Raw genomic sequence first — 21,652 nt, 5'->3', positions numbered from 1 at the left:
AGAATGGAACTTCAATAATATCTGTTTTGCGTAATCTGTGAGGGAATCCGACGCAGTGAAAATAATTATATAGTAAAATCGAATGCATAAGAGGGCTAATGATAAAATTCCAAGTAGTTTTGAACCCACATAATATGTGATTAACCTGTTCAAATGTGCACCATTGATTCCCCCCTTCGGTTAGCAATGGACAAGATAGGGTTTGATTTATAAACAGCCATAACAATCTAAGAAGCATGACATCTCTTGCCGAATGCGGAAAAAATATATCATATCTTGATATCGAAAAATTTCTCTGTAATTCTCAAAATTCTGTTAAATATTTTATTTTTGCGTATTTGATTTCATCACTTGTCAAATTGGAAAAAAGTTTCCTTATCCCGATAAACCTTAGATATTAAAATTCCATTGTCTTGTGCAAAAGCCACTTTAAGCTGCAATTCCTAGAGATCATTTACAGTGAAATTGTATATACAGCACACATCTTAACATATTTTGGAGACAACATATTATGACTAACTTAGCAATACAACCACAATAAATGCTGCATTGCTGAAAAAGAATTTTCAGAGAAATACTTGGTAATGACATTAAACTTCTATTAAATTTGGGAAACAAAGATTTCTTTTCAATATTCATGACAGTATAAGTACAACAAAAATCCTGGCATAGAGTGTGTTGATGCAACAGGATGTGTGACGTAAAAGACAGCGGTTTATTTTTGAGCAGGTTCAAATTGAGTCAAATTGACATAGCGTTATTAGTCTTCTTCTGAAAAACATAACTTCTTCATATCACCACTAGAAAAAATTTTTTAGGCTCAAACAATCCTTAAATAAATAGCTTGGGGCTATTTTACAGCATGAAAGGCTTGAACCGCAAACGTTATGAGCATAAAAGTAATCCAACCATATAAAGAGTGGACACAAGCCAGTGTGTGGTATAGTATTATAGAGATGATGTTAGAAAACAAAAGTATGAATTTTATTTTTATATTTTAAGTGAGAAGCACAGGTTGATAACTAAAAGATATTTTTGAAATTTATCTTCAAACAGAAGAAAATCCAGCATAGCATTATGGATTTTTTTAGTCTATCACATAGAATTGGTAACATGTTTCAATTGAGAAATACAACCAGAACCAATTTGGCAGTGTTACTCCTTCTATCATATTTCAGTAAAGTAAGGGCACAAAATGATTATCCGGACGAAACGGGATTAACACCAGGAATCAAACCAAGCACCATATTTCCTGCATTGGCACTCGCAGAGGTAAGTTTTGGTTTCACAATTTGTTTGAAATATGATAAGAGTATCAATTGGAATAACATTTATCTGCTCTTCCAAATTTAAAATATTTTCTAATTGTAGTTTTCAAATAAACCCATTCAAAATTGTGATAATTTTACAAAATAGAAAAATAATTGGATAATGTTCATTTTACCTTTCAATTACTATAACTGGGAAATTATCAGGAAAATATTTTTAAAAAACAGAACCAAATTAGGAATACATTTTTGACAGTCTATACCAAAAAATATTTTTTCATATTGCATTCAAAACAGAGCTGTTCTGTCAGGGACAAGTTCATACTTGTGTTGTTTGAATTTGACTCAACTACAGAGCCCTTTTATATTTTGGCTTATGCAAGTCTATTTTAGAATGTCAGTAGAAAACTTTGACTCCATTAAAAGTGTGAAATTTCGACATCCGAATCTATAAATACATTTATAATAAATAATATTATGTTACAGATCTCATCACAATTAAGACGAAGACCACCATGGCCCAAGAGATCTCCTAAATATCCACCAGTGGTAAGTACTTTCGTGAATATAGAAGTCACAACAATGGCATGAAATCCAGTTGAAATGAAATTCAAAATCACTAAAAATTAGGAATTTTAAATTACTATTTTTCGGAGGAATTCTCTTCATTGGACAAGAAGTGCCGTTGTTATTTAGAACAAATGAATCTATCAATTCCTAATTTCCACCAGAGGCTATTACCCTTATTTTTTTTTTAAATTCCCTCAAACGTCGTGTGGGACTCGATGTTACACCCCAAATTTTGCTGTTATTATTTAAGTCACAGACGCTAAGCTATTTTATATGCTGTATGTATACACTTTAAATTGATAACTTTTGTTACGAGATCGAGGTGTCAGCATATAGTTGATGTTAATTGCTAGTTCTCGAACTAGTGACGATATTTTAAAACAATCTGGCCTTCAAAATTGAATTTGCACAATTGCGAGTTTGGTATGAAGCTTTTCAAACGATCAGATAACAGATTCTAGTTAAAGTCACATACGCTACCGGTACCGTAGTCATTCATTGAACCCCTGTGTTCATGTATTTCTCAAGTTCGCATAGTTTTTTTAAAAAGATTTAAAGCACTGCAGGAGAAAATTTTGAAAACAAAACTTACGAGATAACGACATTCCTAGTTAGGCTATTCATGATAATGATACTAACACATAGTGTTTTTATATTTCAATGCATTTCTGTTTTACAGACTGGTCCTGTGAATGCATATACATGTCACGAAGAAAAATATAGGCATCTACGTTCCTGCTATTACACCCTACACCCAGCTTGGAAGCCCAGTATAATACCAACATACATTAATCAATATTTGTGTAATGAGAAACAAAAAAGAAGACAGCAATGGAGTAGAGGATCACGTTCTAAAAGATTCGCTGGTTAGTCAAGCTCCAAACTACAGATCATTCAAAAAACGAACTTGGTTGCGATTCCAGAATGACAAAAATTTTGACTATGACTCTAACTCTGAACTCCGAAAAAATCAGAAGTTGAACGCGAAAAACTTAGATTTAATTGTGTATTGAGAATTCTTAGTCAATTTAATGATTTTTTTGAGTGCCTATCAGAATTTTTGACCTTGATTATCATCATAAGAAGTCTGAAATTTTTTTAACTCAGACATTGATAACAAAACTCTACAGGACTACATAGCCCTGTTAAATGTTACTCAGATTCAAAGTGAACATTGAAAGAATTAAATGATTAACGTTGTATTTTTATTATAAATAGTCCTCATACCACAAAAAAATCATTGTGCGATGACCTTATAACAAATAAGATAATTTTATAATTTGTAGGAACAGGTACACATGGTAATCCATGCCAAGGATTTGAGGAAGAACATCCTGTAGAGACATTGGAAGCAGAAGACATGAACGGAAATATAGTAGAACTCTTCCACGATATAGGTAAGTGAATCGAAAATACAGAAACTTATTTATGTAACATCTTGTCTAGCTTTTTTTAACCCTAGCTCAATTACAGAATTAATATTTTTTTCGAACTGAATCTTGAATACAAAAAATTGTTTGTGCCTTTTTTTATTGCTATGAAACCTCCAGACACATAAATTACTTGAAAAAAATAGAATCTGTTACTCAGACAGTTCAATCTTCATACACAAAGAGAAACATGTTTTCAAACATGTTTTCTCAATAACTCATTTGAAAGAAAAAATCATATGTTAGCACTGCATTTTAAAACTATGGCTTCCTAAAAAAAATTGACTAAGTCACCTCGACCTATTACAAACAACAAAAAATATGGCGACTATTCAAAATTTTTGTTTGAACTGATTCAAATAATCAACTATTCGATTCGAATACAAGATTAGAAATGAAAAGCCCTACCCACCCACATGTATATATATAATCAATTAGTTAATATGGACTGGTTGTTGTCTCAAAGTTGTGTACCAAAAAAATTTATTATCAGGTCAGTTTAATACAACACTTTTGCAATTTTTGAATTTCAGACAGTCAATTGTTCCAGACATTCTATAAAATGAATTGCTTGACTTTATCAATGTCAGGAATGAATTGTGAACAAGTGAAAATAGCTGTAGACACACCAATCTACATAGACGACGGAGATGGAGACCCAATAAACGACGTTGTGCGTATAAGAAAAGTCAAGATAGCTATGGATTGTGCCTTACATATGCCGATCCTGACATAACCATGTTTTGTTCGTTATGGAATGATCAGATCACGATTTGATCCTTCATTATCCTAGTTATTGCTATTAATAGCAAAATAAATTATTATGCTGTAGAACCAACACTTCTATGTGATGTTTAAATTGGGTAATAATTCAGAGGTGGTTTATTATTTCAATAGTGAGAGAGTAATGAGTAGAGAAACTTTGCTGATTGTTCAAAAGCATCACAAATTTGCTGCTTTCTCTCTAGAGTTAATAAACAGGTATAAGAGCAGCAGAGGCCACCACCACAAAGTCATAGTGTCTGTTGATGCAATAGACAAAAATCCTATTTTTTCATCAGAAGGAAAATACAGCTTTCCCGCAACTGCATTATTCCAACACAAATACATCATGAGAATACGGAAACAAATAAATAGCAAGTTTTGATCCTAGCTTCAACCTATTCTTACACCTGAAGCATCTCAAGTGTATATTCAGAATGTGACATTACATTGCATACCACATGTTACAAACAGTTAGGGAGTATATAATAATCGTTAGAGACAGCAGATGGTAGAATAGTACATTTCACCAATACCAAGGGACTTGTCACTTTACTGCTGTCTCACTAGTAACAGCAACAAAAATAAACCAGAGATTATATGACTCAATAGTGACACCTAGTGATCAAAATTGGCAGTGCACATCTTGTGCAGCTGATCTAAAAGTCAGACTTGCTGACTATATGGCAGTCTGATAGCTTTCCACAAAAAAGGCTATCTGAATTGCATCTTATTAAATACATAACTAACCCTTGCATACGATTAAGATGATTGCCAAGTAACCTACCAGTACATACTATTTCACTATCACAATTCGGTTCCATTACATTTGAACCCACGTACATTTGAACCCATGGCAATTGCACCTGTATGCTATTGCACCTATGAAATTTTTTTTGTTTTTCGGATAGTTGAACCCACACTAACCCTAACCCATGGGTTTTAGCACCCGCATATAGATTGAACCCGTGGATATACACATGGGTTCAAATGTACGTGGGTTCAAATGTACGGTCACCTCACAATTCATGTATCTAATTTTCAAAAATCATATAACTGAAAAAATTGTCAACATACATGAAATGATCGCCCAGCAAGCGAACACAGTAACACATTGATAATAAACTTTTAGTTCTTTATAAAAATTTTCATATTTTACTTTTATTAAAACATCACCAGATCAATATGATTAAGCCAAGATATCATCTTACTCTTTACTCTCCTTAGATGTAAATCCTTTCCAATATTAATATTTTATAGGTACATAACAAGGCATGGTTCTATGATTGATACTGTACCCCAATAGATTCACAATGCTGCTTTCAATAAGGTATTCTATATTATGGAAGTCATATGGCAGGGATGGCTGAAATTTCATAATTCACCATTCTGAAATAATATTTTCATATAGGGCACATCAAATATATTCAGATGTCCAATGCTACAATTGACAAATTTTCTAATGGAAATACTTTAAATATTTCTTAAAAGCAAGATTAGGCTATATTGAATATAACAATTCTCAGATGCATTCATTATTTGATTCAGTTCTGAATGTATGGCTCCTTTCCACCATCAAACTTTTGAAACCCTTCAAAATTGTTATTTCCCATTAATCAAATTTATACTACTTTCTGAACTCTCATAAAACTTACCTTTTTCTTCAAAGTCATTGTTGCAATATTCTGCAGCACAACAGCTTGAACCTCTCGATGTCCTCTCAGTAGACGAATAAGAGGTTTTGCGACATAAACTAACTCTGATCTTGGTGCAATATGATAAAACATCTGAGCAACGGCCATCACAACCTAGAATTAGAAATTCAATTTATCATAGACTGTTGCATGTCTTCGAATAGATTCAAAATAAAGCATCTGAAATTTGTTCCATATTGAATTTTGACTATTACAAAATGTCTTTATTAAGATCATTTGTTCAAAGAAAGGACACACACACTAATTCGAAGAGACTCAGCTCTGAGCAAAGTTTAAAATACCAAGGCACTGAAAACATTCATGCACCAGTAGATGTCAAAGGACAAGAGACTTGAAGCAATCCAATGAATATAATCAAGAAAACAGCAATGCAATAGTCAATTTCACACAACTGAAATTCTTCAAAAAACCTTTTTCCGTAAAAATTTCTTGTCAGGGAGTACACTGAAAGAGAGCTCTCTTGGATGAACAAGTTCTTCATTTATGTAATAGTCATCCGAGATACAAATTTGTCAGGCTCCAACAATAACATGCCCCCATATACTACTTTTTAGAAAACATTTTATACCATGAGATTATAAATAATTGGTTTTAGGCATTTTGGTTTCCAAGTTTCATTAAATAACTGGGCATGAAAAGTTCTTGAAGGAGAGGAACAAAACAAATTAAAAATATAGTAAATTGTAGATGTAAACCGCAGGGTACTCCCATAGTGGGTTAGGTCATAATTTTATTCAGATTTTACTTTTTTAGTTCCATTACCAGTTCGGGAACTGTCTGTGTTAGCCAAGTGAACATACCCCCTACCCATACGCTTCCGTCCCTTTACACAACTTGATGTAAAATAGGCGAATACAATTAGTTACCTCCATATTGGTACATACACTTCTGGAGCGTCAACCGCAGATATCTCCATGGAACTAATGACAAAAGCAAATACTTACAGATGCATTTCTACTCTGCAGCAAAGGTTTTGCACATCTAAGAAGAAGTTGGTGATCTTCATCCATCACATATTTAGGCTTTGTATCATGCTTCTCTTCTATCTCCTCTTCATCTTCATAAAAAGGTCTATTTGCAATTTCCATATCAGCTTCCTGTAGTAATAAAATTATTCGAAATTAGCAAACTTTCTTCCTGTGAAATTCCAATAAATTGTATTTACTTTTTACTCCAAATTGAAACATTGCAATTTGCAAAAGTATTAAGTCATCAGATACTAGATTTATAAAAAATAATATCCCTGAAGAGTCGCAGTGAAATTTTAATAATTGAAAGATATGAAAAGTTCGGAATCAGGAAATTTCTTTCAAAGCTTATATGATTTAATATATAGGAGGATAAAAAGAACTACCGGTAGTTTAAAGTAAACATTTGTACATTTTTCTATGAAAAAGCTACAAGTATAAATGAATAAGTCTAAAATGCAATGGTCAAGCAGCTTGGTATAGACAATACTGAAGAGCTCATATCTGACGATTATCAATATATTTTCTTGGAAGCCTCTGTGTGGAGCAGGAAAGTTCTCGCAAGACTTACAGCCCCTTGAAAAACGATTTCAGACCCCTGGTTGATGAAAATGTTGACCACAAAAACTTGTTAATTATGCATTGAGAATACTTTGTCAACTTTTTCAATTTTCGTCATATTATATTCCCTTCAGTTGCCCCCCATTAGAAGTAAAATACATAATCCGATTTGAAAATTTCTATCTCAGCTTAGATATCAGGTAGTCAGGTAGACTAAAATGCGTCCGGCATCATTATCAATATTCAAAAATAATTTTTATTCCTTTTAAAACTTATGAAAACCACCCCAAATAAAACAATATTACTCACTCCTTTATTAGGATCAAGAAATTGAGTTCTTGCATATTTAGTGAGCATATCTATAATAGTAATTTGTCCCCATTCATCGACATCAACCAGTAGTCCACATAATTTTCGATAATGCTTGTGCATGAGATCAATGCGATCCGGGCAAAGTTCTTGAAATGCCATCACTACGCTCCCAGCTACGAGCTAAAAAATATAAAACATTTGAAACTTCAGTGAATATAAAAAAAAAGACAACAGCATCATAACTAGAAATGTCCAAAGAAGTTGGTTTGAATAAATTTTGGAAATTATTTTTCATGAATTCGAACAGTTATTGTTTTTTAATTTACAATATAGTAATTCAAATCATACTTTGCGGAGTAAAATTGTCTACATAATTTGATTCTTGTGAAAATCTAAACTGGATTTCAAATTTGATTTTCATAGGTCGATCGGCCAATAATCTCATAAAACCATCAACATCATAAAATACATTTGTGGTTTTTTATATAAACACATCTTTAATTGAAAGAGTATTCAACCAATTGTAAGAGATGTCAGTCAGAGTCGTTGTTGTCTTTGTACCAAAGTTGGGAAGATAATTTTATTGCCATGCCAAAATTAATAAATATCATATATACGATTCAAAAGTATAGAAGGTATTGTATATATACATATATGCACTGTGGTAAGGATATGGAATTATAAGGTAGCCTACCAATATGTTCTTCAAATTCCAATAAATATGTCATAAATCAATATATAATATCAATATTATTGATCTTACTGTTGTTCTATCATTGAGCAACTTCTCCAATACTTCTATCAAATTTTCTTTTTGCTCAGGATCAAGACTTCAAAAAAATATAAATTAATAAAACATGAGTAGTAAACAAATACAAAAATATGGAGAGATCTTGCACAACCTATTGCTTGCTTTCTTATCTGTCAGCTTAGATTATTAATGTTTGCATGGGAAACTGAACAATGAAAACATTGACCAAATAGTAGGCTGATTTTTGTGTGAAAGGAGACTATTTATTTGTATGAGATATCTCACAAAACTCCACATAAGTATGCATTCCAAGTAAATAATTTAGTATCCATAAACTATCAGTAAAAACCAATTTGCGATAATCTACAAATTATTTATTCCACTATCATGTATATTGATTTATTGTATTTTGAATATTGAAAGTTATCTCAAAAACTTTTCATTAACTGGCAACAAAATTATTGCTCATATATGCTGCTCAATTTTGTAATTTCTAATGCTGAAATCAACTAATGTTTCAGTCAATAACAATATACAAACACACGAATTATAAAACATTCATTTTAGGAAAACATCATACAAATTACAACTGCTTTTTAGGCAGAGCTGAAGAGTTAGTTTGAGATCACAATGGCTACAGCTACAGCTTCCAGTATATTCAAACTGTGGCTCCAGCTCCGTCATTTTTACCTCAGAAATGGGCTTCCCGCATGATCAAAATCATGATCAGAGGATTTCAAATTTTGAAATATTGAAAAATTTATTTGTATGAAGCTTGGCTTCGTCACAGTTCCATGGATCCAGGTTATTTCCTATAAGCCCTGCTTAAAGGAAATAACAACTACCCATAATTGTACCTAATAGTCGAACTTTAGCATTAAAAGCAAGTAAAAATATTTGATTAGACATTCAATAATTCGAAAAATCTATTAAATATGATTTCCCATATTAAACTTTCAACTCACCTGTATAGTTTAGGAATTGCATGTGCTGCAGTTTTCCGAACAAATGGTGACATATCGTTAACAGCTTCTTTGATTGCAAGCATCATGATAGGAACAATAATCGAAACTCGAATGCTGGAAAGCACTCGCAAAGCACTAGCTCGAATAAGTTGATTTTGGTCCTGCAAAGCAGTTCATAGGAGAACAATATAACATAGAAATGTATGTTCAAATGTATAATATTGTGGTAAAACACAAAGGAACAAGAAAATACCTTCAATCCCCTTTGAAAAGTAGATATTGACAGCAAAGCTAAGTCCTGTTGTTCTTCTGCGTATCTTTCTAGATAGACGTAAACTAACTTTTTCAATTCAATATTTTTTGATGCGACATTCTTAACAACTGCTGGAAACAAATGCGAGGCATTCTTTCCTTTAGCTATCATCTGAAATAAGGAATAGTAGTCTTGTCAGAAGATGAAGCTTATATCTGGAATTATTACAAAACCTTGTGTTCAATACTGTCTGAGAGTGGAAATCTAAAAGTCAAGCTTTGGGTTCGTACAAGGCTCATCCCAATCCCACTGTCAGAAGCAAGAACCGAATATTTCGCTATTTCGAATACATTGTTATATGAAATTTGAATAAATTCTAGACTAGGGGCACGTTCATGTGGAAAATGCAAAAATCACTATATCTTCATGGTGATTATACTTAAAATGATACAAATATAAAGATGATTGTTTTCTCTGTATGTTTTTTACAAGTTGAGACATCGTACATTTTCATATTCTTGTCTTTAAATAAAAATGTTCTAAATTATTCCTAAATTCAATATGTTACAATATAGAATTGAATTTTGAATGAATTCAAATATTTGAATCGTTTTGGACATCCCTGCCCACTGTATTACAAAATATAAAATAATTCAGATAAATTTGAGCAAAAAGTAATTAACATTGTACAGAATCTCACAGAAATTCGCAATACACATCATGTTGTACTTCTTTATTGAACAACACAATCTAGAATTTCTTACCCCAATTATTCTTTTCATGGCATCCAGTTTCAGTCCATCTTTATTGGAATCCAACATATTCTTCAGATCCTCGTGCCTGGAAATAAATACCAGATAAAAGTTATTACCGGTATGTCACCATGGTCTTTGTTTACATAATATTAACTTTGAACTGCAAGAATATTCGAAGAATAAAAAATGTCTCAATCATCACAATACAGTGTATACAGTGAATATAAAAACAATTATTTTCAATTGACCTACAGGGTGCTTCAGAAGTATGTGTACCAATATGGAGGTTACTAACTTTGTTTGGCTATTTTACATCAAGTTGCATAAAGGGGCGGAAGCCTATGGGTAGGGGCTATATTCACTTGGCTAACACAGACAGTCCCCTAACTTGTAATAGAAAAAAAAAAATAGGGAAAATCGGAATAAAAATATAGCATAACCCTAACCTGGTATACACACTATGGGAGGACCAAATATAGTAATGGACGAACTAATTATGAATAGCCTACTATTATGAGTAAGCTTGGGTACCAAGAGTCGAAGATTCTGTTAAAATGTCAACCCACAACTCACTTCTTAAAATCCATAGTGAAAAGTCCTCCCGCAGATGGATCGGTTTCAACTTCAACATCTCCTCCTCCACCCATAGATGATAACCCATCATTGTTGTAAGACATTTTATAGCAAAGAAGTGAAGTTCAGCAGCTTAAATTAACATTAAAAACCACTAAAAATAAAACTGTTATATTATTGAGTCTGAATGTTTCAAAATAACTATGTCATGAAATTTTTTCGTTAGTCCGAATTCAAAAACACATACCAGAATAATCCAGATTTATTTTTTTATTCAATTCTACACCCCAAAATAAAAAAAACGTGGATTCACAAGTATGCGAGCAAGGATGCTGGTAAAATTAAAATAATTGATAACAAGTCAACGTTTAAAAACGATGCCTGTTGTGAAACGATATTATTGTAATTTGTAATAGATCAGTGGTTGTCAACTTTTTTTGAGCCCCCAAATTATTTTAAAATTTAAAAAATTTAATATTTAGAAAAATAAATTTTATTAACGGCATGTAGTACTGTAATGGCCGCAAACTAAATTTTGTTGAAAAAACAAGCGACCCAAGAAAATTTGCAGGCGGCCCATAGCGACCCCGACCCATAGGTTGGGAAACTCTGTAATAGATGATAGAAAGCAATTGTTAGAATCAAATTATTATAGGTAGCAACTAGATACTGGCGGGTCCAATTGGTAATAGTTATGTTACAATTCTTTAATCTTCCAGGCCATACTCAAAACCATATTCATGATCAAACGAAAAATAAGGTAGCCTACACATAATGATTATAGAAAATGTAAATTGTATTTTTTCCTTAGTGTGATCGGAGTATGACTCCCAAATTTTTAATATAAAAACAATGTTAATTTTATTTCTGTATGTTTTAAATCGGTTCGAGGTTGAAATTGTATTTTTCTTATTGCAGCATTGAATTCTTTTATTGTCAAGATGGATATTTGCATAAAAATGTAACTAAAAACTGGAGATATTCGGAAATTTTTTTTCAAAAATATAATAAAATCTGAATATGTACAACCATTTCCACCACATTCTGACATTCCCTGGATAATTCAGACATTTACATAAAACTGTTCATGAAAATATTAATAACAGGATAATTATTCTTATTGAAATGTAAACTTCCAGAACGACTTCAAAAACAAAATGAATATGGGCTAACTTTGAAAAGGGAATGCCTGAATGCTAAAGACAGCAAGATTTATTAGCTATTTTTAAAAAACGTGGACAAATTGGAAAACACAAAAACAGCTAGGCCTAAGTTACGGTACTTATTTGGAACTGAAATAGGTACGTAATCTGTATGAGACAGTTTGTCTATTTCTCTATGTCTATGACAGCATGATAAAGTTGTGGAGTTCAAATATCTGAATATTGAAATATAAAGCTGTAAAGCTTAAGCTGTCTTGTCGATATGTTCATCTCAGGCTGACATAGGCCAGTAGCCAAAAACAGAAAAACCAGGCGATACTGGTAGTCTACTGGTTCGGTCCCTATGATATCCGAGCAATTTTTAAAGTCAAGAGTTTTCAAGTCACAGAATCGAGATTGGGCCTCGAACATACAGAATAACAGAAAAATTTCACAAAGTTATTGAGAGATAGACTACGGTAGAGCATAATACTGAAAGGTAGATTAGTGCAACTTGTATCAATATATACATTGGTGGGATTCAGCCGGTTCTATAGAACCGTCAAATGGAATTTTATAAGATCAGCGAACCCGTTAGCATTACTGAATAAAAACATGACTTTTGTAACAGAACCGGCTGAAAAATATGACTTTTGTGATGGAACCGGCTGACAAAAAACTTGAATCCCACCACTGAATATGACATCAAGAATATCAGAATATGAAAAAAATGAAAATCTTCAAACCTGCAAACGCAATCAATGTTTCTCTGACCTCTAACCCGGAGAGTTCTTCCTGTCCGTATTGAGACTTTGGGAAAGACACAAAAAAAAAAAAAATGCTGCTATGGATGTTACCCCGAGCATCGATTTCCTTATTTATTTTAGTGCCAATTTCAAAGCAGCAATGAGTTGACAATGATGTAACAATTAGAATTTATGCCACCGCTCAGACCAGGGGTTCCCAAACCGGGGGTCGCGACCCCAAATTGGGTCGGAGTGATAAGTAGGTAGGGTCGCAGAAATGTTAAGGGGTCGGTGGGGTCGCTGAGGTATTGTAGAGTATGGATGTATAACACATCTAAGATTTTACAAACCATGATAAATTTAACAGTTTGTACCATGGCTTACTATAAAACAGGCCCATAGGCATCTCTCTATGCTTTTGCTATAAACAATGTAGGTGCTTATTGTGACATCACTGTTTGGTTTTCGCTTGTTTTTGGACACGTAGTGGACATAACGATCGTTTCAATATTATGTTGTTGTTGTTCTTGTTCTTGTTGTTCTTTGACACGTTTTTAAAAAGTCGCTTTTCTCTTCGAATACTGGACCAATTGCTTTGAAATTTTCAGTGGTTAAAGATTAATTTTTTCGCTAGAAGGCTATTACTTTTGTTTATTCTTAAATTTTATATGAATCCTATGAGATATGATATTTCATACAAAATTTCGCGGTATTTATTTTTACTCATGGGAACACTGTTTTACACTTATTTCAAGCGGTTTCGCGATCGATTGTCTTGCTCAGTACTACAGCTACTGTAGGTCGGTACTGGTAAGTTGCCATACAGGTACCGTAACGCAGTGAAATTGACTTATTCCTTCCGCGGTATTACTAATGCTGCAATGCAAGTTTTATAGCCTATCGTATGCGGAACGGAATATCAGACCTACAGGTTCGGTACCGGTACTGGTAGCTCAGTACGTAAGTACGATACTGGTACTGGTGTCTTACCACAATGAAATTACCGTAACTTATTCTTTCACGGTCCTACCAGTGCAGTAATGCAAGCGTTGTAGCACTTGTAGCCTACTATATTTGTTTATTTTGACGAGAGTCTACTGGAAACAACATAAAATTTGAAAGGGAAGAATTGTTCTGTGATCAATTATCTGTCCTAAAGTGTAAACAACATAAAATTTGCAAGGGAACAACTGTTCTGTGATCAATTACGGTACCGTATATGGCCTACAGTGTACAGGTAAGATGCTGGCTGACTGCTAACCGGTACTGGTAGCTCAGTACGTAAGTACGATACTGGTGCCGGTACCGGTGTCTTACCACAATGAAATTACCGTAACTTATTCTTTCACGGTCCTACCAGTGCAGTAATGCAAGCGTTGTAGCACTTGTAGCCTACTATATTTGTTTATTTTGATGAGAGTCTACTGGAAACAACATAAAATTTGAAAGGGAAGAATTGTTCTGATCAATTATCTGTCCTAAAGTGTAAACAACATAAAATTTGCAAGGGAACAACTGTTCTGTGATCAATTACCGTATATGGCCTACAGTGTACAGGTAAGATGCTGCCTGACTGCTAACTCAGTACCGCTTGACACGTTTTTAAAAGTAGCTTTTCTCTTCGAATACTGGACCAATTGCTTTGAAATTTTTAGTGGTTAAAGATAAAAATTTTCTCCAGAAGGCTATTACTTTTTTTTCGCTATGACGTCATCAAAATTATGTGACTCTACGTGTCCATATATTTGAGCATAGCTCTCTTGTACTTAATACCACCACATGATCAAACTCAAAATTCCAGTGGAAGGAGCTCTAAAGTTTCATGAATATATATAGATATTGACCTGGGGTCGCACTGCACATTTGAAAGTTGTCTTTGGGGTGGGTCGTCGTGAAAAAAGCTTGGGAATCCCTGGCTCAGACACTTCTTTCGCTCAGACAGATATTCAGGCGTGGCTGTAAACAATGCCTCGTTTTTGTTGTTGGACACGTGAGTGGGCCTATGAATCGTTTTCATATTTTTGGTAATCTTGTTCTTGTTCTTAACTTCTTGTTGGTCTTATTCTTCTTCGTATCGTTTTGAAAAAATCGCTTTTATTCTTGATTACTGAATTAATTGCTTTAAAATTATTAGTGAGTAAAGATTATATTTTTCGCTAGAGGGCTATTACTTTTATAGTAATAATACCTATATATTTACGATAATACTTGTATTACTAGCATAGCTCTCTTGTTTTGTTGTGTTTCCAAAGAATAGTTGCAAATCAAATACCTCAATTAATATTGTGTCTTCCGATGACATTTAGTGTAGTTACAATAATCAAAAATTGATACCGCAAACGCTGCGATAGACTAGCCTTAAAAAAAGCTATCAGTACTTATAAGCGGCACGTGGTTTATATTTTTAAATAAAAATAATAGTTTTGAACATGTAAACCAGTTCGTAAGCGCCAACCCTCCAAAACACTCTCAAAATGAGCGTTGAAAATTTTGCAATGATGAAGTATAGAGAGAACCTTCCAGGGATTAACAAAATTCAATTGATATTCGTAGCGCACTTAGCAACTCGCCGCGGCGCATCCTTTAGGAACCGCTGGTCTAGCAATCGAAAGTGACGTCGGGTAGACTTGAATGGTTATGCAGTACGGCATTCATAATGATATTTTTTATTCAAAATTCGTGAAAAATTTTTTTTGTTTTTAATTTAAAGGAGGCAGTCCATTTATCACTGATTTGCGACTCGCTTCACGAGTTCACAGAGAGGAATGCCTAATTGCTGTTTCAAAATAACTCATGTTTAATACATCAATTTAACACCTGACGTTAACGCCACTGCCGTTAAAATATCTATATACTGTGAAAAAAAGTACACATTTTCCAGTGGTTTGGTTTACTAATACTTATATGTGTTAAATATTACTAAAACTAGGAATCGAACCAAGGTTTGTCGTATTAGTTTCCGGTTTTTATTGTTTCATATATATGGTAAACCTATTCTCGGACACCTTGAAACATTTGCTTGTTTTCTGTAGATTTGTGTGCTATTTTTAGCTAGGTTTACAAAATGTAGCCTATATATAAAAAGTATAAATCAGCCCTTATTCTGTTATCGTAAGTGTCTTAGCGCAGTTGCAGTAATCGAAAAATACAGTTGGACGCGTCTGGTATCCACACAGTTATGAATTTGTTGATATATATGTCTTTCTTGGGCGGATATCAACACTTGAGTTTGACATTAACTGGTTTGACCTACAACTCTCGAACGAAATCCCGGGCTATTTTAGTGAAAACCAAATGCTATTGTTTTTCTTTAATTTTTATTCTCCACATGCTTTATTACATTTGAGTTATTGAAAACACTCATTTCTTTCACCGAAGAATGTACTCATCGTCGTAACACACTAGGAATCTGTCCAGAATCTCATAGCCCTTAAAAATGAAAATCGTAGCGTTTAACGAAAGTTCTCGAGGATAGCGACGGTGCATTAAATCCACAAACTGGTATAAATATTGAAGTGAAGAGATTTCGTTAATAATAATACAATATTCATACATATATATATATATTAGATGTACACTTGCCAAAACTGGTGAATAATGACAAAAATATTTAATTTTGCCGAGAGATTTATCTTCGCAGCAAGCGATGGGACATGCTTGGTCGGGTCAACATTGTACCTCGGACGACGCTTGCAATCTGAATAATTGAAATACTGTAAACGTTTTCGCCTGTTTGCCATATTATATTTCATGTTACGATAGGAATACTAAAAACTTCAATAGTAACGAAAGGTTGTTTGAACTTTATGGTTATATCATACCTGCACCGAATAAATTACAAGACTGCGTTATGGAAGATTCAAATGTTGAATTGATCATACAACAGAATTTTGTCTTTCTCGCAAGTATAGTATCAAGGGCGAACAATCACTATTACTTGCAAATAGCCCGCCATATATATTTAATATTCATACTATATATCAGTGGTTCTCAACCGGGGGCCGGTGGCACCCTAAGGGGGCCACGAAGCAGTTCATGGAGGGCCACGACACAAGGCTGATAATTGACCATAAAGCGACTTCGTTTGCATACTTTCCTCATAAAATTTCCCGTTCAGCGTTCACCACTGTTTCATTGCCTGAATAGGTTATTTGAGATCGCAGGGTGTATTCACTTTCTTGTGTGTGAATTGTTTGATCATAATGGGATTTGGAATCTACCAATCAAAAGAGTTCGCCGGCAGGCCGTCTATCCTGTAGTTTTCACTACACTGCGAGATAACCTTCGCTATCATATTATAGACGCAAAAACCCATCTGTAAATTCCCAATGCCCAAATTGAAGGGACAATTACGTTGGCTTTGGCTTAACCAAAGTAAATCGAGATGACAAAGAATTTGCTCAATGCATATCACATTCTTACCCACTACTTTAGCAAGAAAGCTCCTTCACTGCTACTTCAATTTTCCGCAACTTATGTGTGCGAATATGGTTCTTCTGATCTTGTTGCCATCAAAACAAAATCTAAAACCGTCTTGGTGTTGACAGTGACATTAGTCTATCTATATCAAAGTCGGTTTCTAACATAAAGAACCTCGTCCGACAGTCCCAAGCGCAAGATTCTCATTGATTGTATACTGAAAAGCTTTTACTTTCTTGTCTGTGGTTTGATTTTGCATTCCATAAAAGGTCGTTAAAACATAATACAATCCAGCACGTTTAGTTTTTTGAGATGGCGAACAGGGAGCCCACGAGTGCAAAGAGGCGCTGGAAGGGGGCCATGAGCCATAAAAGGTTGAGAACAACTGCTATATATACCTATTACTTATCGATTTTAATCGGTAAGTATGTTGATAGGTATTTGTCTGTTTGTCTGTTAGATGCACGCGATATCTCACGATCTACCGATTAAAATCGATAAGTAATAAGTCGTAGATTTGAGCAAGTTTAGTTAGGTAATGTTTTATGGACAATCAAACATGACCGTGCTAAGTAAGTAAAATAAACATACACTTTTGATAATTGTCCCACCCCAACAGGCAATTTTAACCGAAAAAAATTAAAATACGAGAATCTGAAGGTTTAATGTTTTCTGATCTTAATTGCCAATTTTTGTAGAATACAAGCACAAATAACAACTATAACATACTGAAATTACGTCTCAGCATACAATGTAGGTTACATACATTCCCTAGTTAAATGTTTGTATTTACAGGGAAACAATGAAACCTCGTTTAATTTGTGCTGTCAGTTCCCCTAATTTCACAACTGATCAATGGGAAAAACAGAAATTTTACTACGAAATTACAATATATTCCGAGGAACAATTTGCTTGTATTCTACGAAAATTTGCAAGGACAGGCAAGCATTACTCAAGAGCTATGGCGATTTGGGGTGACATAGGCTGGTTTTTCTAAGTTATTTGTGTGTTTGTAACCAGACACACATTATTCGAAGTCTCTAATACAGGTATATTACTCGCAATCAAAACATGTCTTTTTTGCGACACCTCATTTATGTTACTCCATTTATACCGGATGTAATTCATTGCACCCGCTAATTCACGAATCAATGTAAAATATACTGCTATTTCTGTGACAAAATTGATAATGAAACCAGCCTAATTCCAACGTTACCTACAGTGAGGGAACTCACTGGAATAAACTGGACTAGAATATTTTCTGAACAAGAGAGCCATGCTCAAATATATGGACACGTAGAGTCACATAATTTTGATGGCGTCATAGCGAAAAAAAAAGTAACAGCCTTCTGGAGAAAATTGTTATCTTTAACCACTGAAAATTTCAAAGCAATTGGTGTTGACGGAGACAAATAATAACAATAACAACAAAATTCTGAAACGATCGTTATGTCCACTACGTGTCCAATTATCTTATTCCTAGACATGATCAGTATCTAGTATATATTTACGTCAGTATTTATTTATGGTGAAACTATGATTGTTTTAGGGTCAAAGGTGGTGGTAACATCCATTTGTAATACCTGGCAATAATAGACGTTGATCTATAGACAGATAGATGGCTTGACGCCGTTTAGGGTTTACATACATATTTTTGAGATGTGCGCTTATAATTAGTTCTGTAGTACGGTATCGCTATTAAACGTATGAGTATATTTCGATTTATTCGTATACGATTCGTTATATGCCAGAGTTTTTGATTATACAGTTATAAAACAAAACGAACGAATAAATGGCTGATAATATGATTTTTATATAATACTTTTCACTAATTTTCCTATATTACCAATTTGATCAGAATTTCAAAACTAAAAATGTACACTTTGCTTTCGGGATTACTGCGACATGCTCTGAAGAAAGACGAATATTGTATCTTAATTCTGGGACTTGACAATGCTGGAAAAACGGTAAGCTTTATCAACTAATTCTTGCTAATATCTGTGCTCATTTAATTCATCCTTCATTTTATTGTCAGTTATGCTGATTATGGAGTCGAAATAAATCAGTAATCAGTGTATATTTTATCACTATAAAGAAAATACACCTGATGCGGACAATAGAAAGAAAAGAATATGGCATTTCAGGGTGAAAGGTGGCGCAAGAACCCGAAATTGGTTAACGAGCAGCGACACCCAGATAAACTTATATACTAACTGAAATTCGATAAGATTATGATCTATTGGTATATGTTTCAGACTCTTTTTCTATCGGTGCGAACCCCAGTTTGTGAAACCCTGGTGTAGAGAATATATGATACATATTATTACAGTACTGCTAATGTTTCAGTATTTGTAATACTAATATTTTCCAAGGACAATGATACATGTTCAGATGTTGTTGACATTAATGACTCTCATAGTATTGAATAACTTTGGAACTTGAGCTAGATTCATTTTACTGCAACGTAATAAATATAAATTGGAAATCTTTGCTTGTTTTTTTTTATATTTTCTCCGTTTTGGCCCAATATTTTTGGATTATTATTAGAAAATGTACCATTCATTGTACATAACTATGCATTGATATATTTCAATAGACATTTTTGGAGCAAACCAAAACAAAATTTACAAAAAATTACAAAGGAATGAATTTGGGGAAAATTACAACAACAGTTGGCCTGAATAGTAAGTATTTTCAAACATTAGATAATTTGATGTATTCATTTTTAGGCCATTAACCCCTGAAAAACATATATATATATAAATTATATATGTATAAATTTTCACTAGTTGGAAAGATTGACATCAGTGGATCAAGGCTTATGTTTTGGGATCTTGGTGGACAAGAAGAATTACAAAGTCTTTGGGATAAATATTTTGCGGAATCACATGGCATCATTTACCTTGTAGATTCTGTCGATGTTGATAGGATACAAGAATCAAAGCAAGCTTTCGGTAAGTGGTTATATAGAAACATATTACAAACTTTTATTATTCATAGAATATTTCGGGAATGAATGAAAAGTATTGGGACCTTTTGTAAGCTTAAGATTTTAGAAGTCTATTTATGTGTTAAAACTAAATCTGTTTATCGCAGACAATATGTTGCGGAGTGAAGCACTTGATACTGTTCCCTTACTGGTGTTGGCAAACAAGCAAGATGTATTATCATGCGCTACAGTCTTGGATATTAAGAAGGCTTTTCATGATTCCTCCACTCATATTGGCAACCGAGATTGTATGATAAGATCTGTATCTGCTCTAACAGGGTAAGAGGATTCTAATTTTATTATTAGTAGCTGTTCACTATATCATGATATACCCTAATAACGGTTTTCTTATCACAAAGATGCCGAATAACTCTTATAATTAATGTAACTTTCTCTCAGTTTGACATAATGCACTTAACTCACCTATTTTGCTTTTCACAGTCAAGGTGTGAATGAAGGCATTGAATGGATGGTGAAATGTGTTCAAAGAAATCCTTACAGGCCACCGAGACAGAAAGATGGTGCATGATTAAAATAACATCGATCCATTTCTTACAGTATCTAAACACTGTCCGAAATGTTTGCTTAAACTCCAAGGGCACAAGTATTTTCCTCCTTGTTTCTGATACTAATTGTCGCTTAACACTCAATATTCGGATGAAACTATCTCATTCATAAGGGTTGAGCAGGATACAGGGGTCGGCAACCTACGGCCCGCGACACTTCACTGAATCATAGTAACAAAACAGTGGTTTGAAGATTATATTCTTTACGTAACAGAATTTATTGTGTGACACATGTAGACTAAATTATATTATAATCTAACAGGTATAAAATTTACAATTACTCATTCAATGAGTCTATAATTTGATTAATATTAGACAAATGGCAATGAAACGCAGAAAAGTTGATGCTAAGTGCAAAGGGTTCAATGGTGCCGAAAATATATTGAAAATATTCGATTGGAATTTTTTGAGATGCAATGCAATGAGGAAATAAGGCTATAATATTCTATTCGAGAGATGTGTCACTGCTTGATTCTGGTTATAAAAAATATCATCCGTTCGGTTTCAACTTTCTAAAAATATGTGCGGCCCGCCAGTGATGTGAAACCCCTAATTTTGGCCCGCGATCGACAAAAGGTTGCCGACCCCTGATGTAATATATTACTGGTGCGACTCTCACTGTGATTGGCCATTTTGGGGCAGGTCTTCCCGGTATGAGATGGTTATATCTCTCCCCAGTGTAAAAATGACATCTTGTCAAAGTTCCATAGTGAAATATGCTCATCTGCCTGTGTCTGCGTGATTGTGAAATACCTAATGTCAAATAGTATATGTTGTGCAATAAATATATTTATAGCATTTATCTACAAATGGAATGGTTGAAATCATTTCAGGATTAGAATAAATATTTCAGAGGTTTCGCCTAATATTTATATCAAGCTGAGACAACAGAATAAAAAAAAAATAG

At 33.7% G+C, this 21,652-nt stretch overlaps 3 protein-coding genes across 3 annotated transcripts in view; 2 read left to right on the top strand and 1 right to left on the bottom strand.

The window, feature by feature from the left end:
* The window catches only part of LOC120345336 (AP-3 complex subunit beta-1-like), a 36,956-nt gene extending 25,893 nt beyond the window's left edge, over nt 1–11,063 (bottom strand). The window contains exons 1-8 of the mRNA XM_039414751.2: nt 10,884–11,063; nt 10,320–10,395; nt 9,556–9,726; nt 9,303–9,463; nt 8,350–8,416; nt 7,584–7,766; nt 6,690–6,842; nt 5,686–5,838 (exon numbers count right to left, since the gene is read on the bottom strand). Of these exons, the coding sequence (XP_039270685.2) occupies nt 5,686–5,838; nt 6,690–6,842; nt 7,584–7,766; nt 8,350–8,416; nt 9,303–9,463; nt 9,556–9,726; nt 10,320–10,395; nt 10,884–10,987 (1,068 nt within the window). The 5' untranslated portion in view covers nt 10,988–11,063. The remainder of the gene's footprint in view (nt 1–5,685; nt 5,839–6,689; nt 6,843–7,583; nt 7,767–8,349; nt 8,417–9,302; nt 9,464–9,555; nt 9,727–10,319; nt 10,396–10,883) is intronic.
* LOC120345344 (uncharacterized) lies at nt 27–4,102 on the top strand. Its single transcript, XM_078115091.1, has 5 exons — nt 27–1,272; nt 1,755–1,817; nt 2,518–2,704; nt 3,125–3,235; nt 3,802–4,102. The coding sequence occupies exons 1-5, from the start codon at nt 1,078–1,080 to the stop codon at nt 4,002–4,004; spliced, it is 759 nt and encodes a 252-aa protein (XP_077971217.1). The 5' UTR covers nt 27–1,077; the 3' UTR covers nt 4,005–4,102.
* Nucleotides 11,064–13,590: 2,527 nt separating the features above from the next.
* Nucleotides 13,591–21,652, top strand: LOC120345348 (ADP-ribosylation factor-related protein 1-like). The gene is made up of 6 exons (XM_078115093.1): nt 13,591–14,328; nt 19,049–19,157; nt 19,787–19,874; nt 19,980–20,144; nt 20,287–20,458; nt 20,621–21,652. Exons 2-6 carry the CDS (start codon nt 19,065–19,067, stop codon nt 20,706–20,708), a joined length of 606 nt encoding a protein of 201 aa, XP_077971219.1. The 5' UTR covers nt 13,591–14,328; nt 19,049–19,064; the 3' UTR covers nt 20,709–21,652.

This window comes from Styela clava, chromosome 8 (genome assembly GCF_964204865.1).
Source record: "Styela clava chromosome 8, kaStyClav1.hap1.2, whole genome shotgun sequence".
Taxonomy (NCBI): domain Eukaryota; kingdom Metazoa; phylum Chordata; class Ascidiacea; order Stolidobranchia; family Styelidae; genus Styela; species Styela clava.
The sequence above is the reverse complement of the archived record's forward strand: the minus strand, read 5'-3'. Positions and strand labels throughout refer to the sequence as shown.

Bases quoted from the DNA above. Each gene is read 5' to 3' on its own strand.
- LOC120345344 (XM_078115091.1), top strand. From the start codon at position 1,078: ATGGATTTTTTTAGTCTATCACATAGAATTGGTAACATGTTTCAATTG. The intron at 1,818-2,517 runs GTAAGTACTTTC...TCTGTTTTACAG, and splicing joins CTCCTAAATATCCACCAGTG to ACTGGTCCTGTGAATGCATA. The intron at 3,236-3,801 runs GTAAGTGAATCG...TTTGAATTTCAG, and splicing joins AGAACTCTTCCACGATATAG to ACAGTCAATTGTTCCAGACA.
- LOC120345348 (XM_078115093.1), top strand. From the start codon at position 19,065: ATGTACACTTTGCTTTCGGGATTACTGCGACATGCTCTGAAGAAAGAC. The intron at 19,158-19,786 runs GTAAGCTTTATC...ATATTTCAATAG, and splicing joins TTGACAATGCTGGAAAAACG to ACATTTTTGGAGCAAACCAA. The intron at 20,145-20,286 runs GTAAGTGGTTAT...TGTTTATCGCAG, and splicing joins AGAATCAAAGCAAGCTTTCG to ACAATATGTTGCGGAGTGAA.